The sequence below is a fragment of the Rhopalosiphum maidis genome, chromosome 2 (assembly GCF_003676215.2).
Source record: "Rhopalosiphum maidis isolate BTI-1 chromosome 2, ASM367621v3, whole genome shotgun sequence".
Lineage (NCBI taxonomy): Eukaryota > Metazoa > Arthropoda > Insecta > Hemiptera > Aphididae > Rhopalosiphum > Rhopalosiphum maidis.
Genome location: NC_040878.1, coordinates 61263373 through 61287627, shown reverse-complemented (window position 1 = coordinate 61287627; position 24255 = coordinate 61263373). Strand labels below are relative to the sequence as shown.

General features: G+C 25.0%; 3 protein-coding genes across 8 annotated transcripts in view; 2 read left to right on the top strand and 1 right to left on the bottom strand.

Annotated features, from left to right (window-relative positions):
• Window positions 1-1332: 1332 nt before the first annotated feature.
• On the top strand, window positions 1333-6642 carry LOC113551992 (EH domain-containing protein 3-like). Its single transcript, XM_026954623.1, has 9 exons — window positions 1333-1693; window positions 1757-1948; window positions 2020-2466; window positions 3087-3218; window positions 3767-3875; window positions 3973-4149; window positions 4212-4335; window positions 5065-5232; window positions 6190-6642. The coding sequence occupies exons 1-9, from the start codon at window positions 1602-1604 to the stop codon at window positions 6411-6413; spliced, it is 1665 nt and encodes a 554-aa protein (XP_026810424.1). The 5' UTR covers window positions 1333-1601; the 3' UTR covers window positions 6414-6642.
• Window positions 6643-12789: 6147 nt separating this feature from the next.
• LOC113553900 lies at window positions 12790-21737 on the top strand. The gene is made up of 2 exons (XM_026957466.1): window positions 12790-12980; window positions 20225-21737. Exons 1-2 carry the CDS (start codon window positions 12921-12923, stop codon window positions 21497-21499), a joined length of 1335 nt encoding a protein of 444 aa, XP_026813267.1. The 5' UTR covers window positions 12790-12920; the 3' UTR covers window positions 21500-21737.
• Window positions 21738-23167: 1430 nt separating this feature from the next.
• Window positions 23168-24255, bottom strand: part of LOC113551712 (rhodopsin-like) — a 58483-nt gene continuing 57395 nt past the window's right edge. For 5 of the 6 annotated variants that reach the window (XM_026954124.1, XM_026954122.1, XM_026954119.1 and 2 more), the window contains one exon: window positions 23711-23808. In XM_026954124.1, coding sequence (XP_026809925.1) covers window positions 23711-23808 — 98 coding nt within the window. Of the gene's footprint in view, window positions 23809-24255 lie in introns of all 6 variants that reach the window. The other variant, XM_026954118.1, reaches the window with a different exon arrangement.

Sequence of the window (24255 nt, the reverse complement as noted above, 5' to 3'; positions counted from 1 at the left end):
GGCACCGATTATTGGTTGTGTTAGCCGCAATAAGCGCATTGCACACAACATTTATGAATGAATTTATTTTTTATTTTGATGATTCGTTAATCTCTCAAATCCCTGTACAATTTTCTTGTAATTGTTTTAATTTTTACTAAAAAACTAGAATTGGAAGGAAGTGATAAGTTGTGGGTAGAAACATAGAAAAACTGATTTATGCGAAATATATCCTAAACCGGCTAACCTAAGTATTGGTATTCATATTTTTGTTTGTAGTTTTTAAGAGGAGTATGGCCATACCCGCATGTGTTGACACTCGTTTCTGTCTTAAACCATAAAAAATTTGTATTCAGCAAAACACATTTTGTGACGTCAGCTTTAATATTAAAGTAAATTGACCTATTATACAATTTAAAGGTAAGAAACTAAGAATATTATCTAGAAATTACATATCTATGCTTTTATTGAAATCATAATTTTTAAGTGAGTTATAACTTATAGAGTTATAACTATGTAAAATATTACAACTTTAAAATGTTCATAATTCACTTTAAAATTAAAATATCAATAAATGCATGGGTATATCGTTTTCTAGATAAAATTCTTATTTTCAAATTTGGTAGTAAGAAAATTTACTCTAATATTAAAGCTAACGTCACAAAATGTGTTTTGCTGAACGCATATTTGTAATGATGTACGTTAGTAAGACAGATACAAGTGATACAATACGTGCGGGATGGCGTCCTCTTGATGTTTTTACACTGTAAAAATGTTTGTCCGTTTAAATGTTTAATGGAACGATATTTTTTATGCGAGTAAAAACTCATTTACGATCACGGAAAAAAAAATAAATATGAAATATTATCCAATTTAGCAATGGTATCAAATCATTTCCCGGTTTTTTCACGTTAAAAAAATATAATTAAATCGTTTACTAATCAAAAAGCTAGATATGTAATATGTTACCTACCTACCTATAAAAAATGTAATGTTATTTTCTTATGTCTTTTTTAAATTGCGTTTAATTTTTAGTATTATTATACGGTTTAAAAATATGCATGCAGTATGGGATAATATTATACAAAATTAGGTACTTATTTCCTTAATTAGGGGCGGCAAATTTCTAGTGCCCATAGTTATTGGCGTTACTGTAAAAAAAAATCCTGTTTCTGCAACAATCGGTTTGTGATTTCCTTGTATGAATTTAAATTATTTGGAAATTTCAAGGTTAGTTTTTTTTTTTTTTTTTGATACCTGTTATCTGTATTGTCCTCTAACCGACAGCCGGTTACAGATACCGTTCATATTCGTTGTTGATTCGTTGTCATGATTAACTTGTCATTTTGTGTATTTATCAGTAACTATAGTAAGTTGTGTGATGTAGTGCTAGCAATTGCATACTATGATCTCTCGTTAGAAGTCTCAAAACTCAAAGTACAAATTCGAAAGTTCTAATTCTGCGTTCAGTTTTAGATAGTTTATTTCTAATTTTTTTATGAATAACCAAAATGTTAAGCATTGTTTCAATTTATTCTTTCAACATTAATTGTTAATTGTTATTTATTATACCACTAAAACATTTTAATTCACCTATAAGATAATTTTTAATTTTTATAAAAATGGGTGTACTCCCATATTGTTATGTCCGCTGCTGTAAAGCTTTGAGTAAAAATCCGAATTTTACTAAGATAATTCACCGTTCGTTTTACAAGTAATTAAATATATGAACAATTATTATTTATTGTTTAATATTAATTTAATTTAATTATTTTAGGAATTTTGTAAAAGAAGATGATACATGTATTAATCGTTTAAAAAACATTTATAAATCCAAAGTCTTACCTCTCGAAAAACAATATTTGTTTCACGAGTTTCATTTGCCTCCATTAACCGATCAAGATTTTGATGCAAAACCCATGGTACTATTTGTTGGTCAATATTCTACTGGCAAAACATCAATGATAAGGTAAATGATAATTTGTTTAAATCTATGTTAAGACATTATTGTGTAATTTTTTTTCATTGAATTTGTTTTAGATATCTAATTGAAAAAGATTACCCTGGTATTCGTATAGGCCCAGAACCAACAACAGATAAATTTATGGTGGTCATGGGTGGTGATAATGAACAGTCTATACCTGGTAATGCTCTTGTAGCTGACCCATCTAAACATTTTTCTGACCTGTCACGATTTGGAAATAAGTTCTTAAAAAAACTTAGTTGTGGAATTGTGAATACTCCATTATTGAAATCCATTACTTTTGTTGATACACCTGGTATATTATCGGGAGAAAAACAAAGAGCTCAGCGAGAATATAATTTTAATGAAACTTTAAATTGGTTTGCTGAGCGGTCAGATATGATAGTATTGACTTTTGATGCTAACAAATTGGATATCTCAGATGAATTGAAAGCAGCTATTGATGTATTGAAAAACCATGATAGCAAATTAAGAATTATTTTAAATAAAGCAGATACAATTGAGTAAGTTTTGTAGTAGGTTGAATTCAATATTGTATTTTTAGAATAAAATAATAATACATTAAATAATTACTCATTCTCTATTTATGGAATACATGAAAATATTCAATATAAAAGTACTCTAGTATAATTGAATTTAAATTTAAATTTATACTATACAAATAGTATTAAATATTAGTATTGTATGACTGTAAATAGGACTGTAATAATAGGAAAATAATTTGTATAATTTAGTTTAAACAAATTGTAATTCTTTTTTAATGACTTATATTGAATATTTAAAAATATTCTCACATTCTTGTATAATTAAAACCTAAATTTAACCTAACTTGATTGTTTTTTAAAATTATGGTTTTCAATTTGTAAAATATATAATTTGCTTAATTGTCTTGACTTAAAATTAAAATGTTAAATGGTTAGATAAGATTTATTTATATTTTATAATGTCTTGAATTTTTTTATAATAATGAGTTATTAATTTTGTTTAGAGAAAGACTAAGAGATCATCCTCTAAAAAATAGAATAGTTTAATTACTATTTATCCAATATCATTTAATCATGTTTTTTTCTATTAAATAATTATAATAAGCTGTAATTTATTATTACTATTATTATTTTTTAAGTGCAAGATCAGTGCTAAGAGTTCATGGTGCACTCATGTGGGCTCTCGGAAAAACAATAGATTGTCCAGAAGTTCCAAGAGTGTATGTTGGTTCATTTTGGGATCAGCCTTATCAAAATGATGTTAATCGGACGTAAGTTTATATTAAGTTAGTTTGTTGTTTGATTAACAATTAAATTAAAACTAAGGCAATATATAGTATTAATAGTTTTTAGGTACTTAAACTTTGGTATAGCTGATAGTAAATAATTTTTAATTTTGTAAGAAAATGATAACTACTTGCACTGAAAATACTGTTTACTGGTATTTAAATTCTATAAAAATTGAATTTTATATGGAAAAGTATTTTTCAAAAATATAAGTTTGTGTTGAAAGCAAATAAATGAGTATTTACAAATTTATGATTGACTGTTCAGAAATCAAAAAAATAATTGAAAAATATTGGAATTGAGATGATATTATACTATTGTATTATAGAAAGTTTAATTTTTGATTTTTATTAAATTTTGTAAAAAAGAACCTTGCTTAAACACTTATTATTAGTTATTAGTTTATTACAACATATGGTATTCAAATAATTGAGATTATTATAAAAATAAGAAATAATGGTTGATTTATGCTCATAGTAATTTTGTATGCTTACATTTTAATGTTAAAACTAGTATTAAATTGTATTTTTAGTATGTTTAATGAAGAAGAAAATGACTTATTTCAAGATATGAAATCTCTTCCACATAATTCATTTATATCCAAATTGAACCATATTGGAAAGAGAGCAAAAACAGCAATTGTAAGTATTAATAATATGTATATATAGTATAGTATGCTAAATATGATGAAATAAATAATAAGTAACTTCATCATACTAAATTGATATCCTATTTAAGGTACATGCATATATAATGAGTGAACTCAAGTCGCGTGTTCCACTATTATCAAGAATTATAAACAAAAGTAATCGTCAAAATGAACTGATAAATAATTTGGAAAATGTGTTTGCTGAAATCCAAGATAAATACAAAAACCTTAGTGTGGGCGATTTTCCAGATGTTGAAAATATGAAGGTTAGAATAATATTCTTTTGATTTCTAACATTAAATTATATTTAAAATTTGAAATTTAATAGGTAATATTAAAAGGAAAAGATTTTTCTTCTTTCAACAATTTAGATGAAAAATTAATCAATCGTGCCACAAATTTACTGGATGGATTCAGTATGGAAATGACAATGAATGAAGTACAAGTACAAAGTATGTTTTTATTTAATATAAATTTGAAATTATATTACATATTAATACCAATAGCTAAGATTACTTAGATACTTAAGAAATTAATTTGGGCATAGTAATACAATCATAAATTGTTTTAGAATAGTTAAATAAAAAATGAAAATTGTTCTTTTTGATAGTAACTTTAAAATTATTTATAAAAAATACATTCAATATCATTATGTATCTAAAATAATTTATCATTGATTGATTAGTTATAAACTTATAACTTATCTGGAAGTTAGATTGTAAAATATTCCAATTTATAATTATTTTAAGTGAAAATTATTTTATGTTTTTTTTTTGTATTTATATCCTCTAGAACTGTATCCATTGAGTTTTTAATCACAACATAATTTAAATTATAAGATTATTTACAATATGTATAGTTAAATATGAAAAAATGTTGAGTAGGTTGAATATTCTTATAAATAGTACTAATGATTTAGTAATGTTTTGTTTGGGAGATTCAGACAAGAATGCACGATGTAGTCTGATGATAATTTTGGCTTCTCATTTTTCCTTATCAAAAGTATGATATTCATTTAAAAGTTGTTTAACTGTTAGATAGTTATCATAACTGACATAAATGAAGGATTATTTAATTAAATGCATAAATTGTTGTATAGATACCAAGATTTTGTAAAATTGTAATTTTAATATAGCTAATAATATTATTGTTAATTATATAGTTATATTTATAACTTACAGGTAATGTAATTCCATGTAAAAATGATGTTTCAACTCCTTTTAATGCTAAAACTGAAGGGATTGATGAAGGCAAATTTGATCAAAGATGGATTGTTGAATATTACAGGGAACCTTTTGACAATATTTTTAATAAACTAGCAAAGAATGATGGGAAAGTAATTCGCACTGGTAAGTAAATAGTAACATAGGTTATACTATTATAAATTTTTGATTCACAGTGTTTGTAAAGTTCATTTGAAAATTAAATTTGTTTATGTTCACTTTCTTTTATAAAAAACACATTTATATTCATGTTCAAAAAAAAAAAAGATCACATTCAACTTAGTTGTTCGTTTTAATTATTATTTTATAAATCTTTAAATAAAACTTAAAGTTAGGTAAAAATAACTTTTGAGGAAATTCTTTTTTTTATGTATTTATACGTATATATAATATAGTTAATAATATTGAGAAGTATATACCTGCTTAATGTTGGTTCCATTTTACAAATTGACAATTTAGTAAATTTGAGTACAGTGGATTCAATTTTGTGTTGTTAACTTTAATATTACAATAAATTAATTTATTGTCAAACATTAAGTTAAAAAAATTATTTGTGTTTTATTTCATTGGTTTTTACTATATTTTAAATTTTAAGTGATTTATAAGTATTGTAACATTATAGAATATATTATTATTTACTCATAGATCACTTAATAATTATTAAACTATTGTAAAAAACTAAGAAGTGAATTTATTTAATTTCTTATTAGTTAAAAATATAAAATTGGAATTGCTTGGAGTAAATTGTAATATGTGTGTAATACAATAAACAAAACATCTTAAGTATTGTTTAATAATATTTGTCAACGCAATAACATGGTAATAATATTACAAATACATTTAAAACAATAATTTTATTTGATTAACCTAAAAATTAAATCATTTAAAGTTTCTTACAAATATAAATTTTGTTTATGTTCTATTTGATATAAGTGAGTGTTGTTCATAAAATTTGATTGTAAACATGAATGTATTCTTTCCTAACACTGAAAATTATTTAGTTTTGAAATTAGTATTTTTGTTATTTGTCATAATTTAAGTACTATAAAAAGTATTTTCTGTTAAATTTTTTTTTTTTTTTAGCTGCTAAAGAAGAATTTCTAAAGTCAAAATTACCCAATTCAGTATTATCCAAAGTATGGAAATTAGCTGACCAGGATGAAGATGGTCTTTTGGATTCTGATGAATTTGCCTTGGCTATGTATCTAATCAAAATTAAATTAGAAGGCTCTGAATTACCCGATTCGTTACCAAAACATTTGTTGCCTCCATCAAAAAATGATAATCCAATCAATAATATTTCCTAAAGATTTAAGATTTTGAATAGGCCTACTACAAAAAAATTTGAATAACTAACACTGTGATATTTTTTACTATAAAACATTATTTTAATACTATTAGCTGGAAACTTTTTATATATTAATATTTAACAACAAATATTATGATGTATTTGTGTATGTTTGAATTAGGTTTTATAATATTCATCATTTATTCATAATATAGAAAAAAAAAGTTACCAAATTACAGGAACCAACTACAATATTAGTTAAACATGATAAAATAATTATAAAATGTAATTTTATTATTAACTGTTCATATTTTACTACATGATAGTATTGTACTATAAAATTTATATATTTTTAATTAAAATTGTTAAAAAATAGTAAAATAAAACACAGGTGTAATAATATTGTTTTTTTTAATTTCACATTTTTATATTTGTGAAAGCATGAGATATTTAATTTGTGTCTTTGACTTTATGTATAAAAATAAAAATAATTTTTGCATATTGCATTTACAACTAATAAGATAATTAGTTGTAGTATATAGTATACTACCTTGGGGATAATTTTCTTACAGTTCCATTCCCTTTATGAAAGAAATTGTATATTGTCGGTAACACATAATCTATTTATAAAATGTTTTTGAACGTTGTATGACTATTATTGACTAAACTAAGATCAGATTACAGTGATGTAATTACCAGATGTATTGATCATAATTAATGAAAAATGACCCACATGATTTTAGTTCATTTCTGTGTGGAAAATTGTTACAGAATTTGTTATTATTCTTTTATTTTTATGTTGTGTAAAAATATATTTTAATAAACTCAAGTATAAATATTTAAATATTATTAACTGATGTGTTCCATTGAAAATATTTAATGTCTAAATTTTAATTTTTAATTTTTAACTGACAGAAATCAATTGAAGTTAATACAAAATAGATTCATTATATTATATGTATTTTTTTGTAATAAAAATAAAAGTATATATTGTTAGGTTTTAATGTTGGTAGTTTGGTACAGAATCTATATTTAAATATGAAAAATTCATTATTGAAATCAGATAATATTTAAATAGCATATTACCACATCAATACATATGGTTCAACTATCATATTGTTTGTTTGTTTTTTCCTAAGCCAAATCTATGTCTGATTTAATGATGAATATTTTAATATAGGGACTTAGGGTTTCTGATTATATTTCTGGTCGTGTAAAACTGTGAAGTAGGATTTATATATTAGATAATACATACCTACGCGTGGGCTCAAATGAACTATACTCAACAGTATTTATTTTTTTAACTATCTAGTACCTACAATATGTTATTAGATATACTTACTATTTGTTAATTTTTTGACTAATAGAATACAATTCAATTTATACTCCTATTATTATTTATAATTGGATTAAGTTTATGCATCTAGTATTGCACCTACATTGTGTATAAAAATTGGTTATAAAAACCTTTGGTGTAAACGTCAATTATCTGTTCTAAAGTTGTTCATTCTGGGGTTATACAAAAGAAAAATATAATAAAACCAAATCAATTCAGTCAAAAACTGGATTTGCGTAAAAATTCCCGTTTTTTTTCCCATTTTTCTCTCTATAGTAAAATACAAACTATACATAATTTATTATGAGAAACCATTCTCAATGTTTAAGATCGAGGCGTTTCATACACACAGTCACACACACACATAAGCATAATTTAAAATCAATATATTAATCGTTCTGCTTCTAATCTAAAATTAGGAAAAATACTTCTTACACAAAACCGGGTTACAACAAAATCGATTTTGTTTTACTGGTGTAAATAAAAATTGAATAACCATTAATCAAATAAACTTGAGATTTCCACTAACTTTTTATATTAACATAATATGATATATTATAAATAAGTGTCGAATTTCGATGTATGTTTTCATGTTAGTCAAAATTTTTGAAATTTGAGTACAAGGTCCATCATACGTTTTTTATATACCAAGTTATAATATTTTTTTATGAGCGTTTAAACTTATAGAATATTGACGAAATTCATCATATTTGCAAATTATTTTCTAGCTAGAAGTTACTAAAAGTTCATAAAAATATCTAAACGTAAAAAATATAATGCAAGATTATTTGTAAGTTTCTATTTATAACAAAAAAAGTTTATTAAAAAATCACATTCAACTTTTGATGAGTGTTTGGAAGTTTAAATTTTACAATATTGTTATGGTTAAGTTTTGTAGCCGATAACATCTTATCAATTTTACTAATATATCTATTATTTTTATTTAAAACAATAAAAATATAATTAACAAACGTGATAACTATAACAAATATTAAATACAATTTTAGCACATTTGTACCTATAATATATAAGTATTTCATTATTTCTACCAACGCTGTTGTACTAAATACGTATGTTAAGTTCTCAACGATTAATATTTTGTTCACACTTTTTATTTTTGATTTATTCTGTGTTCATTTTTCTGAAATAATATAATGTAATATTATTTATAATCATGAAATTTATTTAGTTTCGTCGGTTATGTTATTGCCAATTTCAATATTTTTTAAGAAACAAATTACTATGGCACTAATTTAGATGGAGATGACGGAGTATCTTAGATATCCATTTAAATTATCTAAGCATAAATATTTTCATTTAGATTTATTCCCATTATAGTATCTATTTAAATACCTTGTTATTTATTATATGTGTTTCAATAAATTATTCAAGTATAATATAAAATACGGTCACGGGACATGTTGTATAGGCAATTGAAGCACATTACAATCATGGACTATGCCACCATGGTTATTCGTTTTTCTGGTATGCTTCGTAAGCAACGAATTATGGTCATTTTTTGAACTATGTTCTTAACTTTCCCAAAAATTAGACATAGTACACTAAACAATTAACATTAACATTATATATATATATATATATATATATACAGGCACACTGTTATATAACATCCAGAAAAACATACTGTACAATGTACATCCGATTACTGATTAGTTATATGACTATATATAATAATATATGATACATTACTGATATATAATATTATCATCGATCTTATAACGTTATAATAATTATTATTGGCATTATTGTATTCACATGGTAAATATTTAAAACACGAAGTTTATGTTCGTTATTGGTTATAGACATTGATAAACTTTCGATGTTTGATGTACAAACTTTGTTGTATGGCCACTGAAAATCGACATTTGTCGTGAAAACTTTGTCACGCGACCAGAAAAATTCGAAATTTGATATGATGAATAGTTCATATCACAACCAATAGAAAATATCGACACCTCACTAGAAAAAGCCGACGTTTGACCGACAAAAATCTTCACACCAGTCTATTTCTAAAAGTAGTTTAGTGGAGACAACAATACAAGTGGTTATGAACAATAACAATTTAACTTCAACGTCACTGTTTTCGTAGTAGTCATAGTAAGATATGTGATGGCGTAAACATCAATCGACCATTTTTTGACATACTTCTGATGCGCTGATGGTTTTTTTGAATCGACTTTTGTTAGTCACAAGGATGACGTGAAGAAGTTTTCAGAATGGATCTCGTCTTCTGAACTTCGACATGGGTCGACATCTGAGAGCTACGAAAAATGTTTTGCTGATCGACCATAGTCTTTTGCAGATGAATATTAGTGTTGAAATTTGATGGCTTCGCGAAGATTTTTGATAGTCAAACATCGGATTTTTCTGGTGTGTAGTGTCGATATTTTTTGTTAGTTGCGAGATCAACTTTTCCAAAATATAATGTAAATTTTGTGCAAACATTTAGAACTTGAAGTATTGATGTGAGTACGTGACGTAATTTTACTTATTTATACACAATAATTCTACGTTTGCCCATAATTATAATAATTAACTTATATTATTTTATATTATATTAAACAATAAACATATTAAACTAATATTATATGTATATGTATAAGTATGTACTTTATAATGAATAATTTTATAATGTATAGGTATTAATGAATTTAAAAAAAGTTATTATGTATTATTCTAAAAAAGCGAAAATTAAAATTTTTCGTTGATCACATATCTAATGTCTCTTTATCTAGTTTTATGTGTCAAAAATTATAACCTTAAAAAGTGGAGTAAATTATCAAAAATAATTTTTTGATGTAACGCAAATACAATTTTTTTGGTGAAAATGCCCGTTTGAACACTTGCAGAATACACCGGCATCCGAAACCCTAATTAATGATTCGGGTACGAATCCCCGATTATGTTTTATAATATTAATGATTATATTTGTTGATTTTAAAGTCAACCTTTTAAATATTAATATTTACTTATTGCGTGTTATTTATAAAACTATTTTGTTGATTACTATGGTGTATGGTGTTTTAATTTGCATTGACTATTACTCTTTACTGAATGTTACCAATTTTTTTTTTTTGTAACAAAACTTTCTTTTTTACATTAATACATATTTATGTATACATATCTACGATATATTTTATACATCTCTAAGGAATGAATAAAATAAATAATCTTTAGATTGTAGATGATTGTTGAACAGAGTGATGCTATTCCTGTAGGTTTTGGGAACTGTGATCTAATATTAAGTTGGTAATAGTATCTATGTTAGTTACTCTATAGCCAAGGTGGATATATATGTATAAATATTTACCTCGGTCATAGCCATTTATAATTACTTGGTATTGATAGTTACAGAGCATTTCTATCTTTCGAGCTTTGACACCGGTTATTGGATCGACGAAAAGATGACTTAAATCCGAAGGAGTGACTAGCACGTTATAGTGGTAGGGCTAAAGTTGAAATATTGCTAAAAAGCAATATGAAATATGGGTACAGTCATAACCGCGTGGCAGGCAGGTAAATAAAAAAAATTTCGGGAGGGGGGTTCAACCCCCCTCCCCCCGTATACGTGCCTGATGGAAGGTATGTACGTAAAACGTTATAAAACATTTTTCATGTTAGTTTATACTAAACATTATCAATATTTTTAAAATTGTATAACGAATATATTTATGACAATCTTACGTATACACATATTTTACTCAATTGACTCTTTATGACTTATTTTGTACACGTTTAATCTTAATTGCAAAAGATAGTATAAATTAGATAATAAAGATATTAGTAGATAGGTAATAGTTACTATAGATACGCCTATATAGTATATTTTAGTAGATATTAATGGCATACTAAACCATAAAACGCGTATGGTAAATTATAGCTATTGGAATTGGACGGATGAGTACCAAAAATATTTGTAAATACTAAAATAATATGTATATTTAGTAATGAACCAGTTGGAAATTTTAGCTATAATAAAATTTGTCAATCTCATCGACATTATTGTTATAATAATTATACATAAACTATAAATATTAAAATTATTGAAAATTAAAAGCTTATATTATAATAATAATCATAGATCGATTGATTACCGAGTGTCTGATTAAACTTGATAAATTAATATTATTAGATTTGCAGCGAATATTCTATACAAATATCGGTGAATTTTATAAAATTTCATTAATTATTACAATAATGCCTTTAAAAACGAAATCAAATTTTCGTTATCACTACACATAGTTATTATTTAATATACTATTATTTTTTGATTTAATCGGTTTGTATTGTTTGTAGCACTACTTAATACTGTTTATTATAATATATGGGATAACTCAATGATGACACCAATTAGTTATAAGTACTTACTACTTATATATTATATATACATGTATATATATATAATTATTATTACCTATTTTTATTGTAATAAAATATTTTATTTTTAAGTGTTTATTATCGTTTAATTTTATTTTGTTTGAGTATAAAGTAACTAAAATTGTATTAAATATAATAAACATTATTTTAATATCGTATTTAAATTTAAATGATCAAAGGCTATTATTTAACGCAACTTGAAAATGACTGAGCACAACTGGTCTATTGATATTAAATGTTTTGATGGATAAATATTTAAAAAGCTAATTTGAATATCCATTAGTAACCTCTCTCTATAACCAATGATAATTAATGCTTTAAAATACGGATACAATTATATATTATGTTGCTTCACACACACACAGACACACACACAAACACATCACACGTCTTATGATGTGTCTGAATATTCCAATCACGAATCAGGTATCATTCTAAGGTAACCCTCCTTTACTCTCGATTTGTCCGATGACATTCCATTGATACTTAGTCTGTAAATCCACAACTATTAAATACTAATTTGATTTTGTGATTTTGGTTATCTATTTGGTAGATATCTACCGCTATTGTGTTAATAACATTGTAAAAATAGTTTTATCACCTGCAACAACTGGTTAAAATCTATAGACAGTGAGCAGTCCAGTTCATGGCTCACATTTTACTGCGAAGCTCTGTTTTTGTGACCCCACTTGTTAAATGTTTATAATAACAGCATAACGGATATTAGTTTAATTATCATTATACATTTTAATTGTTTTTCACTTTGGTTTTAATTTAATTTATAACTTTAAAATGAGCAATACGAATAAAGAAACATTAAGAAAAGTTATCCATAAAAATCCTCCAGGAAAGGTAAAAAAATTTATAATTTTATCAAATATAATAAACTATAGTTTTTTGGTCTTTTGTTGCATTTGTAAGTAAATTATTGGAACGCATTTTGAGGGGCGTTCTATTGACTTCTTTTTAATAGGTTTGGATTAAGGAGTGAATTTTTCCGACTTCCAATTACAAAATGGTTGTATACTCAAAATTATAAATATAATAAGTAATTTATATTTTAGAAATTTTAAGATTTCTGTAAAAAATACTTATAAGGAACCTTATATTAAATTTACAAATGTTAGCTGTTAAAATTTAAAATGTTATAGGTACCTACATTTTAGATTCTAAATGGAGCAACAATTTTACAATAATCAATGTGCTTTTTGTGAATGTACACATTAATTAATCAATAGTGTTTCGATTTTCATCTTTGATGATAGTTTTGAATAATAAATCGTACTTTAAATATCAAAAATTCCCAATATTTATTTCTTCAATCGGGAAAAATAAATAAAAAGTTAAGGAAAAACGGGAATTTTCTGCTAAGCCAGTTTCTGACTAAATTGATTTCTTTATTTTGTTATTATTTAAAAACGAAGAACCAAATAATAAAACAATATATTTTTTTCCTATAATGCTAATAAAACATTATTTTCCGTGTCATAATTATTGAAAATATAATGCGAGATTCCACATAAGTTGTTTTTTTATCTGTATAAAAATATTAAAAACACACTGGCATAATTTTTTTTATATGCATTTGAAATAAAATTGTTGTCAAATGCAATATTTCTGGAAAAAATAACTTTATAATAGCTATAGTGTTTCCCAAAGGGTGTGCCGTGAAATTTGAAAGGTGTGCCGCGATAACTTGAACTTTTTTTGTAAAAAACCATATAATGATTTGTTTAAAAATACTTAAATATAATTAATATAAAAATGAACTTTAAAATTACAAAAAAAGAGATATAATAATACATTTTAGTGTAAAACGTGTGCTTGATGTTATTTGCATAATAGTTCAATCCTAGGAGGGATCGACAATTAACACACCAGCATTTCTTGTTCAACTGATAAAAGTAGTTCACGTTTTTTATTTCTAATATTTGTTAATGCGGAAAACCTAAGTTCACAGAGGTATGTTGTAGAAAATGGTAATAATAGGTATATTTATTAAAGTTTTTGTAATTATCGGATACTATGTTTTAATAAGACTCCAAAACTGGAACAGTTTAAGTTCTTTAAATAAATTTTAATTTCAATGAACGATCAGATTGAAGTTCTAAAAGTTGTTCTTGTTCAACTAATCCTGTAGATGTGATATTACATTTGATGTCACTGCAAAAGGATTGCGCACCCAATCATATTCATTAATAGGCAAAGATAAGAAGTACTTTTTCATTTTTTCTTTTAAAATTGTGAGATGATTAATTATCAAATCAGATGTTACCTACGTATTATTCGATAAGTAGATAATATTTATTCAAAGTGTGCCGTGACTAATAATAACTATTAACTAATAATAATGTGCCTGGTGCCGCGATAGGAAATGTTTGGGAACCGCTGAGTTATACCGAAAAAATATACCATGGAATATACTAAGTGATATAGGCATATAGGCTGTTATTATATTGGACTCGTTTTTCATATATACCTTTAATAACATATCATTAAAATATTGAATTCAATTATAATACATCCATAACAATGATCCACTCGAAATCTATAGATTTATAGATATATAGATATTGTACAGCAAAGCGATATTTATTTGCCAACTATTTTAAAGTTTTTAAATTATTGTGTCAAAATGTTAACATCAAACGCAATTAAAAAATTGTGTGAATAATGAATATATTTTTAATTGTTATAAAATCAATTTATGAGGGATTTTTACCGAGCCTAAACATTTTTATTAACACTATAAAATATAAAAATATTTTAAAATTTCAATTGCCTATAAATAATTTTGTATAAGTCTAAATATTTTGAAAATGTCAGTATGTTTGTGTGTATAAAAAATATATTTTAAGTTAAAATAAAACAAGTTTCAAGTTCCCTAGCGTTCTTATAAATATATATTTTTTTAACGAAAATCGTTAGAAAATAAATTGTTATTTTATACGTTTATGGTTTATCTAATGTCGTTAAAATTTGAATTTCAATAGCTTATAAAAAATGTACATACCTATTTAACTTAACACTAAACTTTTTGAAAAATTATAAGGAATCTTGCATTCATTTTTTAAATCTTGGGTGTTAAAATTAATATTATAAATTTTGATCTGTAAAATAATTTTTAAATATCCTTCATGAATTTTGTAAAAATATAAACTAAAAAAACTTGTTAAAAAATTCTTTATCATATTAATCAAAAATTAAAAATATTATTAAATATCACACGAATTAAAGATAAAATACACCATACCTATAAAATACTACGTAAAATAATTATTGGATGGACAATCAAGAATATAAACAAGTGTATTATTATGAGACTATAACTCAATAATTCATTAATGAATTAAAAATAAAATCAATCTTGTCGATTATTAGTTTTGCTTAATATTCCTCATTTTCCCTAATTTTTTTCATGTTTCACAATTATTTTGAAATTTTTTTTTATACTTTTAACTATCAACTAGCCTTAATTGTATACTAAGACCCATTCAATTATGAAAATTGAAACATTTTTACTGTTCCTAATGGTGCAAAAATAAAAAAAAACTAAAAAAACATGTGAACCAATACGTTTATTGCATCACTCATAATTTTATTTAGTACGGACAAACTCATTACGACTGCAGCCCGATTGAGTTATAGGTATATGTAATAAAATCGATAATAATATTATTGATTATTAATGGTTATAAATATATCTTAATTCGTGGTTTTTATAGTATATAAGTATATAGGTAACTATATTCATATTATATTAATGACTTTTAGAGTATTTCCGTTAAATAATTTATATCACGAATAGAGACCATAGAAGGTAATAGAAGTCGAAAGTTAGTGGCATATTTAGCGGTGTTTGGGGGGAGGGGGGTAATTGTTTTGAGCGCCAAATTCTGAATCTATTGTAAAGGAATATTGGTGTTTGTGGATAAAATCACCTAATTCCATGGTGAATTTTTAATTTTTACGTTTGGTACATGTACTTACGTTAGTCATTTTTTAATTATTTACCATGCACCTGATATTAATAAGATATTCGTGAAAATAAAATAAAATAAGTAAAATGTTGGGGGGACTCAAGTTTTCTAAACAAATTTATGAAAAAATTCGTTTTGAAGTGTTAAGATTTGAGAAATTGTTGAGGAGGAGGTTATTTATAGCATTATATGATAGGCTGTGTTATTTAGCACCTTATAATTATGTCTATGTCGTTGTTGTTAATGTAAATGCGATGATCTACTTGATTGTGAACTTGAAGCGTCAGCTAATATCTAAATATTTTAATACCGACATTGTTGAATGTCATTGATCAATGCGACAATTATTATTGTAAGAAGATATTTCAAATTTGTTGATAAACATTTTGACTTTGCAAAAACGCTTGAAAATTTAATACAAGATTCTACATCATAGATTTAAATATGATCCTATATCATTCTTATTATAATACGATTTCGTAGTTATGTTATAAATACCTATAGTTAAAAATCTATACAATTTAAAGTTTTATAGTTATGGCTTGACAATTTAATGCTGCAAGATTCATGATATTAAGAAGTTAATAGTTATTACTGAAAGCCAAAAATATATAATTACAGTATTTTATTAAATGATATTTGAAGTTGAATTTTTTCGAAATTGTATTTATAAACGAAAAATAATGATTTTAGTTTTATTGTATTGTAATTCAAAAATATTATTCATGCGTAGAAGTTTTAAGTTACTTATGGTAAACTGGTATTATATTTTTCTATTAACAGTTACATTTAAAAAATATTTAGATTAATTTTAAGCTGTTGCTTATTTATATCCCGAATCTATTTTCATTTTTCTACGGTAAATACTACAATATTAACATGAAAATTCAATCAAATTTATTTAGTAATATAGGCTGACTGATTATCTCTGCTCAGAATCACTTTTCGTGTATAATAATTATTTATCATTGTATTCAAATTTAACACAAAATTCATTACAATGACCTACTTAATGACGAAGTACCTAGCTACTGTACAGTAGACCATTATCTAGTGCCCGCATTTTTGTTTACCTTTGATTGATATATGATAATTGATAAGTGATTATGTGTACACCCTTTATATTTTTATCCCTCGCGGGAGAATAAATAACCCATTTACTCCAAAAAAAATTAATTTGATTTGGGTACAGTCTAAATGCACCAAAATAAACAAAGTGTATTTTTTCGACAACCTATATGCGTCAAATTTACCCGTGTAAATATTATTTATTTTTTTAATTATATATAATAAACGGGGTTTAAACCCTTTAACAATAAGTAATAATTGTGAGTACAGTTCTGCAGTTTATCTTATAATATATTTTGAATACAATCCAAAAAAAAAATAAGAAATGATAAAATTAGTAGTACCTATGGTAATAGTTAACACCTAAATAAAGAATAATTATATGAAAAAGTAAAAATCGTTAATTAACAATGAATAGTTAGAGAAAAAAAACCGAGTTGTGCATAGTAGTAAAAAAAACAATAATTTAAACAATTAAATTTAAATTTAGATTTAAAGCCATATAAACATTCTGTCTGAATAAATAACGCGACATAGCAAAAAAATCAACATGATCCATTATAGAGTTGGCCAAAGATAGTGCTTTGGGGAAAATGAGGTGGAACTGGTGGAAGTATAATTATTTTTGCAAAGAGAAACATGAAATAAATTAGATTTTCTTAATTAGTAAGTATGTATTTAATATACATCACAGTGGTTTTAATAACCAATGTGAGATAACAATTCCGGACAATAAATAATATCATTTAATAAATCATATAAAAACATAATGTCCACGATATTTCTCCTCAAATCATAAGACGCGATCCCCAATTGGGTAATCTGCACATTATATATATTATATATATAATCTCTTGATATGGGTATATTTAATTTAAAGCATAATAGTTTTAAAAATGTATATAGATCATTTTCAATTAAACTAGTAAGTATACCGAATCTGTATATTTAATCGTGGTATATGGAACCACTAAAAAACAGACCATACTAGGACAATTAACCACCTCGGGGGCTGGCATACAGCTCTTAACGGAACTATATGTTGACCACATCCAAACATTTTTGTCCTGATTTAGAGAGTTAAAAAATTAGCATCAAAATGTTGAGCTTGATATTTTGTCCCGAAAAAATGTAATCAACCTCCAAAAATGTGAAAAAAATACAAATTGTTAGAAGACAAAATAAAAACTGCAAGAGTGGAAAATACTAATTTTTTTCTTAATCGTACAATTATGATAATATTAATTCCTAAAATATATTATGTTTTAATTTAGATTTGGAAATGAACAAATAACAATAATGGAATAAATTGTATAATAAATTCTATTTTATTATGATTTGACGAAATTATGTATTTCGGCGATATGGGTTTCGGCATGATGGGTCTAATTCATTCGGAGGGGATTGGGCCATAGGGGAATGGTAAACTTCTATAAAAGTAGATAATCGTTTACACTCACACACATAAATATATAAATAGTACTTATTTCTATACAAGATAGTGTTAATTTATGTACATGCGTTATTATTAAAAAGAAAGTTTGAAAAAAGTTAATGATAAAAATAAAAATATAAAACAAGTAATTTGAATAATATTTTTTTTGCAATTTTGTCCTTTTGACAATTTTAATCTTTATTCCGATAACCCTTCACTAATATCTTATCACATTATTTCAGATTAATTTATCCCCTTTTCCATCTTTTTTTTTAATTTAATTAATTTGGTTATTAATAAATACTTAAATACTTCATTTGTATTTGAGATTAATAAATCAAAAATGTTAAGTATCTACGTGTTAAACAACCAAACATAATTATGCCGTTTCATTAGTAATCAATAATTATTAATTGTATCTACATTATTTTTATAAATCAGAAAATATTTATTAAGAGGATGTAGTACCCGCATGTGTTGGTTCCGTCTTACACACGTGCGACATAGCAAATTTTCGTTCATCAGTTTCAATATTGTGCTGTTAGTTTTGATATTAGAGTGAACTGACCTATTATAAAATTCAAAGGTAAGTTTATTATCCAGAGCCCCACGTAGCGTTGTATTGATATTATTATTATTTTTAAGTAAGTTATGATCTTTTTGAAACTGTACATTTTAAAATAATCATAACTTACTTAAAAATAACAATATCAATAAAAGGCTACGTGGGGCTCCGGATAATAATCTTACTTTTAAATTTTATAATAGGTCAGTTTACTCTAATATCAAAACTAACAGCACAATATTGAAACTGGTTAACGAAAATTTGCTATGTCATACGTTTGTAAGACGGAGACAACATATGCGGGTTTTACGTCCTCTTAAAGTGATTAAATAACTTAATTATGTAAAATATTTTATTGAAAGAATAGTTTAACAGTATTAACTAGAATCAGAATATTTAGTTTTTACATCTCATATTTTCACAACGCAGAAATATTACAACAGACAACATCATATTACACAATTATAAACGAAATTTGATAATAATAAAATATATTGATAGGACCTTCATAATATTAAGTTCATTATTACAAGTCAAAAAAACGAAGGCATAATAAAATTGTGAAAAAGTATTTTAACTATTAACTAAAACTATAGTACATTTTTTAATGTTTAAAAATTGAAGTAATCGATGACCGACAAAATTTGACCAGTCATTAAAACTCTGCTAACCCTACTTTAAGTTAAACATATTTAAATTTCCTCCACTCAGTGATGTATATAGAAATTAATTTCAGGGGGGAATTAAAAAAATGTCCATTCTTAAATTCCAATTAATTATAGAATCAAAATAAATGCCCGTACCAACCATACATTTCAGAGAGGGTTTGAACCCCTAACCCCTCCTATATATTCCACTGCCTCTATGTTTTAATCAAAATTTAATATTAATTTTATAAGAAATGTTGATGAATTAACTCCAATCATATTAAATAATGATAGATGTTTTTAAAACAAAAAATGATTTATGTTTTAAATGACACCAAAGTTATTATGATGTTTAAACAAACTATTTTAAAAATTAAAACAATTAATCTTTTTTTGTTTAGGCTGTAGGTATCCGTAAAAAAGAAATGTTAATCAATATATACGAAAACAAAATTAAATATGAACCAAATCTCAAATTCTCGAAATTAACGAAAGAGTTATCGCAAGAAACTGGCATCGGTATTCAAACAGTTAGAAAAACTGTACGTAAATATTGGGATGGACAAGCCATAACAGCAAAAAAAAGACCAATTCGACTAACACTGATTGAAAAAATTGACAATTTTGAGAAGTGTGCAATTCGCCAAAAAATTCATAGTTTTTGGTTTAGACACGAAATACCAACTTCAAAAAATATATTACTCGCCATAAACGCTGATTCCAATCTTCCATCAATACAATTTAGCTCATTAAAAACACTATTAAAAGACTTAAATTTCGAATACACGAGATGGAATCGAAATAACTGTGCTCTTACGGAAAGAAAAGATATTGTATTATGGCGTCGAAAATATCTAGAAGATATAAGGCGTTACCGAGAAGAAGGTAGAACTATTTATTATTTAGAAGAGACGTGGGTCAACATCGGGGAATATTCTCACAAAGAATTATTGGGTGATATAGAGCAATCTGGTAAAAGCAAACGATTAATTGCCGTGCATATTGGATCAGCCAAAGGTTTCGTTGAGGGAGGGCTTTTATGCTTTGAACCGAAAAATAATATGGCTAGCTACCATGACAACATGAATGGTGACATATTTTATGATTGGTTCCGTGGTATTTTGCCTCTACTCGAGGAGAACTCGGTTATTATTATGGACAACGCGTCACACTATTCGGTAGCAAATCACGTACCCACCATGTCCTGGAAAAAGAAAAGTATTTTAAAATGGTTTGAAAATAAAGGTATAGTATTCGATAAACCAATGGTGAAGTTTCAATTAATTGAAAAGGTGAAGGAGATAAGACATACCGTCGACATATATAAAAAAAGTGTACAAGAAGCAATAAATTATAATAAAGCTATTCTTCGTTTACCGCCGCACCATAGTGAATTGAATCCAATACAATCTGCATGGTCGGCTGTAAACAATCACTTGAAAACGAATAACTACACAAGTTATAATTTGGACGATATACGTCAATTAATTAATGACGGGGTCAAACTAGTAACGCCCGAGATGATGGCCAATTTTGTCGATCACTCAGTAAAAGAAGAAAACAAACTTTGGGACCTTGATTTTATTATCGATGATTTGTTGGAAGAAGTTGTAACTGAATCAAACACTGCAGTAACTATAAACTTAGTTACGTCTCCCGAATCATCCGATTATTGAACTAATTAATGTTTTATATCAATCATTATAACCTACCTACTTATTATTGCAATATTTTATTTATGTGTATATTTTGTTCTTACGCAAATTTATATCTGAATTTTTTATGATGATACGATATAGGTACCCATACTATTATTTAAATTGTTTTTTAATAATATTTTGTATTTTATTTATGACGAACGTTGTTAAAACAACTTATTTATGACGTTTTAGGTCACTATTGTGTTATCAAATTTTAAATAAAAAAAAAATATTTTGTTATTTAAGCTTGTAATTTGCATATTGATATTTGACTGTGCACATGTACCTATATCAAAGGTTATAATTTCATAGTAATAATAATAAAAAAAAAATGGGAGAACTCACTCTACTTTCTGTTGTATAAACGGTGTTGAGTGATGAGCTTCATAAAATTGAGTAAGTTTAATTTAAATTCAATGATAAATCATTATTGAACAAAACACTATCTTGAGCAAAGGAGGTCTGTCTATATTTCTAAGAATACTTTTAACTTATTTATATTTATATTATTGATTTATTTTCTATTAATAGTAAACATTGTAATTTTTTGTTTAAATATCTATATATAAAAAAAAAAAATTGTGCGTTTATATTTTTGTGATTTTAGGTTTACTTAAGAAGAATTTATAATCTTTATTTCTATTTCGCTTTATTTTAGTTTTTTTATTCGTAATAAAAATGTTATCATACATGCATTGAAAAAAGTATACAATTTTAAATTTCCATAAATAGCACAGATAAACCAACATAATAATTATTTTGAAATGTTTAAAATATCGAGAAAATATTAAAATAAATATAGTAAAACCTAATAAGTAAAAGTATTAGGAATTATTTTTATTATTATAATTTATAATTATTGATTAAGTTATATTTCTATTATTCTATTCATCATTACCTAATGTACTCTCAGTAAATGCTGTTGATTGTTTTGATTTGATAATGGAATTTATATTTTATAATTTATGTACATAATTAATATTTAATATATAAATAAATATACATTTTTTATAAGCGGTTATTTTTTATTTCATGCTATTTCTTTATTTTTGAGTGAATTTACTGTTACTTCTCGTTTTTATAATTAATATCTAAGTAGGGAATTATCTATTTAAAATTATTTTTCTCGAAAAAAAATTCAACTGAGAGTGCAGTATCCATTTGATATTTTGTTTCACTGTTAATATGATCTATTAGGTATACCTTATTACACGTATCGTCTACCTACTTGTGAATAATTGAATACATATATCATATATGTATCTGTTATGAAGATTTATCGCATGAGTATTTTTTGTGTTTTTCTCATAAACATCAATTTTCCATAACACTGATACTGATATTATAATTATAACATATAGTGTTATTTACTTATGTTAAAATTTTACTTCTCATGCAACGCGGGTGCAATTTCTCAAAGTGTATATAATCTCGAATAATACTTGAATATTATACAATTCATTAGATACATACCATATAATGTACTTATATATTATTGTTTGCTACAGTGTTTTGTCGAAAAAAATAATACTTTATTATTTATTGCAAAAGATTCATTATGCTAAAATAAAATAAATTCTTAATACATACCAGTTATACAAAATTACAATTTCATATGTTTCAATAAAGAATAAAATAAAATATAAATTATAATGCTTAAGTATTAAAAAGAATGAAAAAAAAGTTTACTACAATATGTTATTAAGAATAATATCAACATACATAATGAAATATCAAAAGAGAAAATTGAATTCAAATTAAATACAATTATTGAAATGGTAACGAATTTATATAGGTACTTATTTTAATAAAAATGGGCGATTTATAACTACACACAACACGTTACATTATTATCATCATTTGAGTTAGTGTGTAATTTTTGGCTTTAATGGAATTTATTACATTGTACCTACTACCTATATATTGTAATAATTAAATAATACAGGTAAAGGTCAATATATTTCCATAATAATAATTGCCATTTAGGTAATATAATTAAATGTAAAATGTATATTATGTTCTTATTATGTACTGACCCTGGTCAGTCCAAAAATTACAATGACATCGATTCTATAACATATTAACAATACAGATAATATTATTACTGTGGAAATCTAAATGTTATTTAGCATTGATTAAATTTTAAATTCTAGATATGATAAAATGTTTTAAGCAAACGGTTGAATGTTAAAAATCGAATACAAACTGATCAGATATACTGTTTCTTTTTACTTCTTCATTTTGATTTTCATTTGAATCTTCGAAACTAGCCGTTTTGTCAGTCACTAAAAAAAAAAATATATGAATTTATTAACTATCAAAATTAAATAATTATAATTTTTCAACTTCTAAACAAATGAATTAAATAAAATATAAATTGTATAACTCTTTTTTAATTTTTCTTTAAACCATCATTTAAATCGATTATTCCAATTTTGTTCATCTGGAAAACGTTAAAATTATTTTAGTTTAATAATGTTGTCTGATGTCTTTTTCGTTTTCGCTCTCATTACTCCATCACTCAATGGGTGTTCGTAATTTGAATCTGAACTCGCAGGACAGATAAGTTTAAAATTATACAAATTTGAGGCTGACCAAATAAGGATAAAATAATAGTATAATAGGTATAATATGTATTATGCATATGGGTGCTCACGATACATACCACTAAAAATTTGCCAAAAAATTCTACACCAGGTGTGAAACTGGACCAATGTCATTATGTATACTCG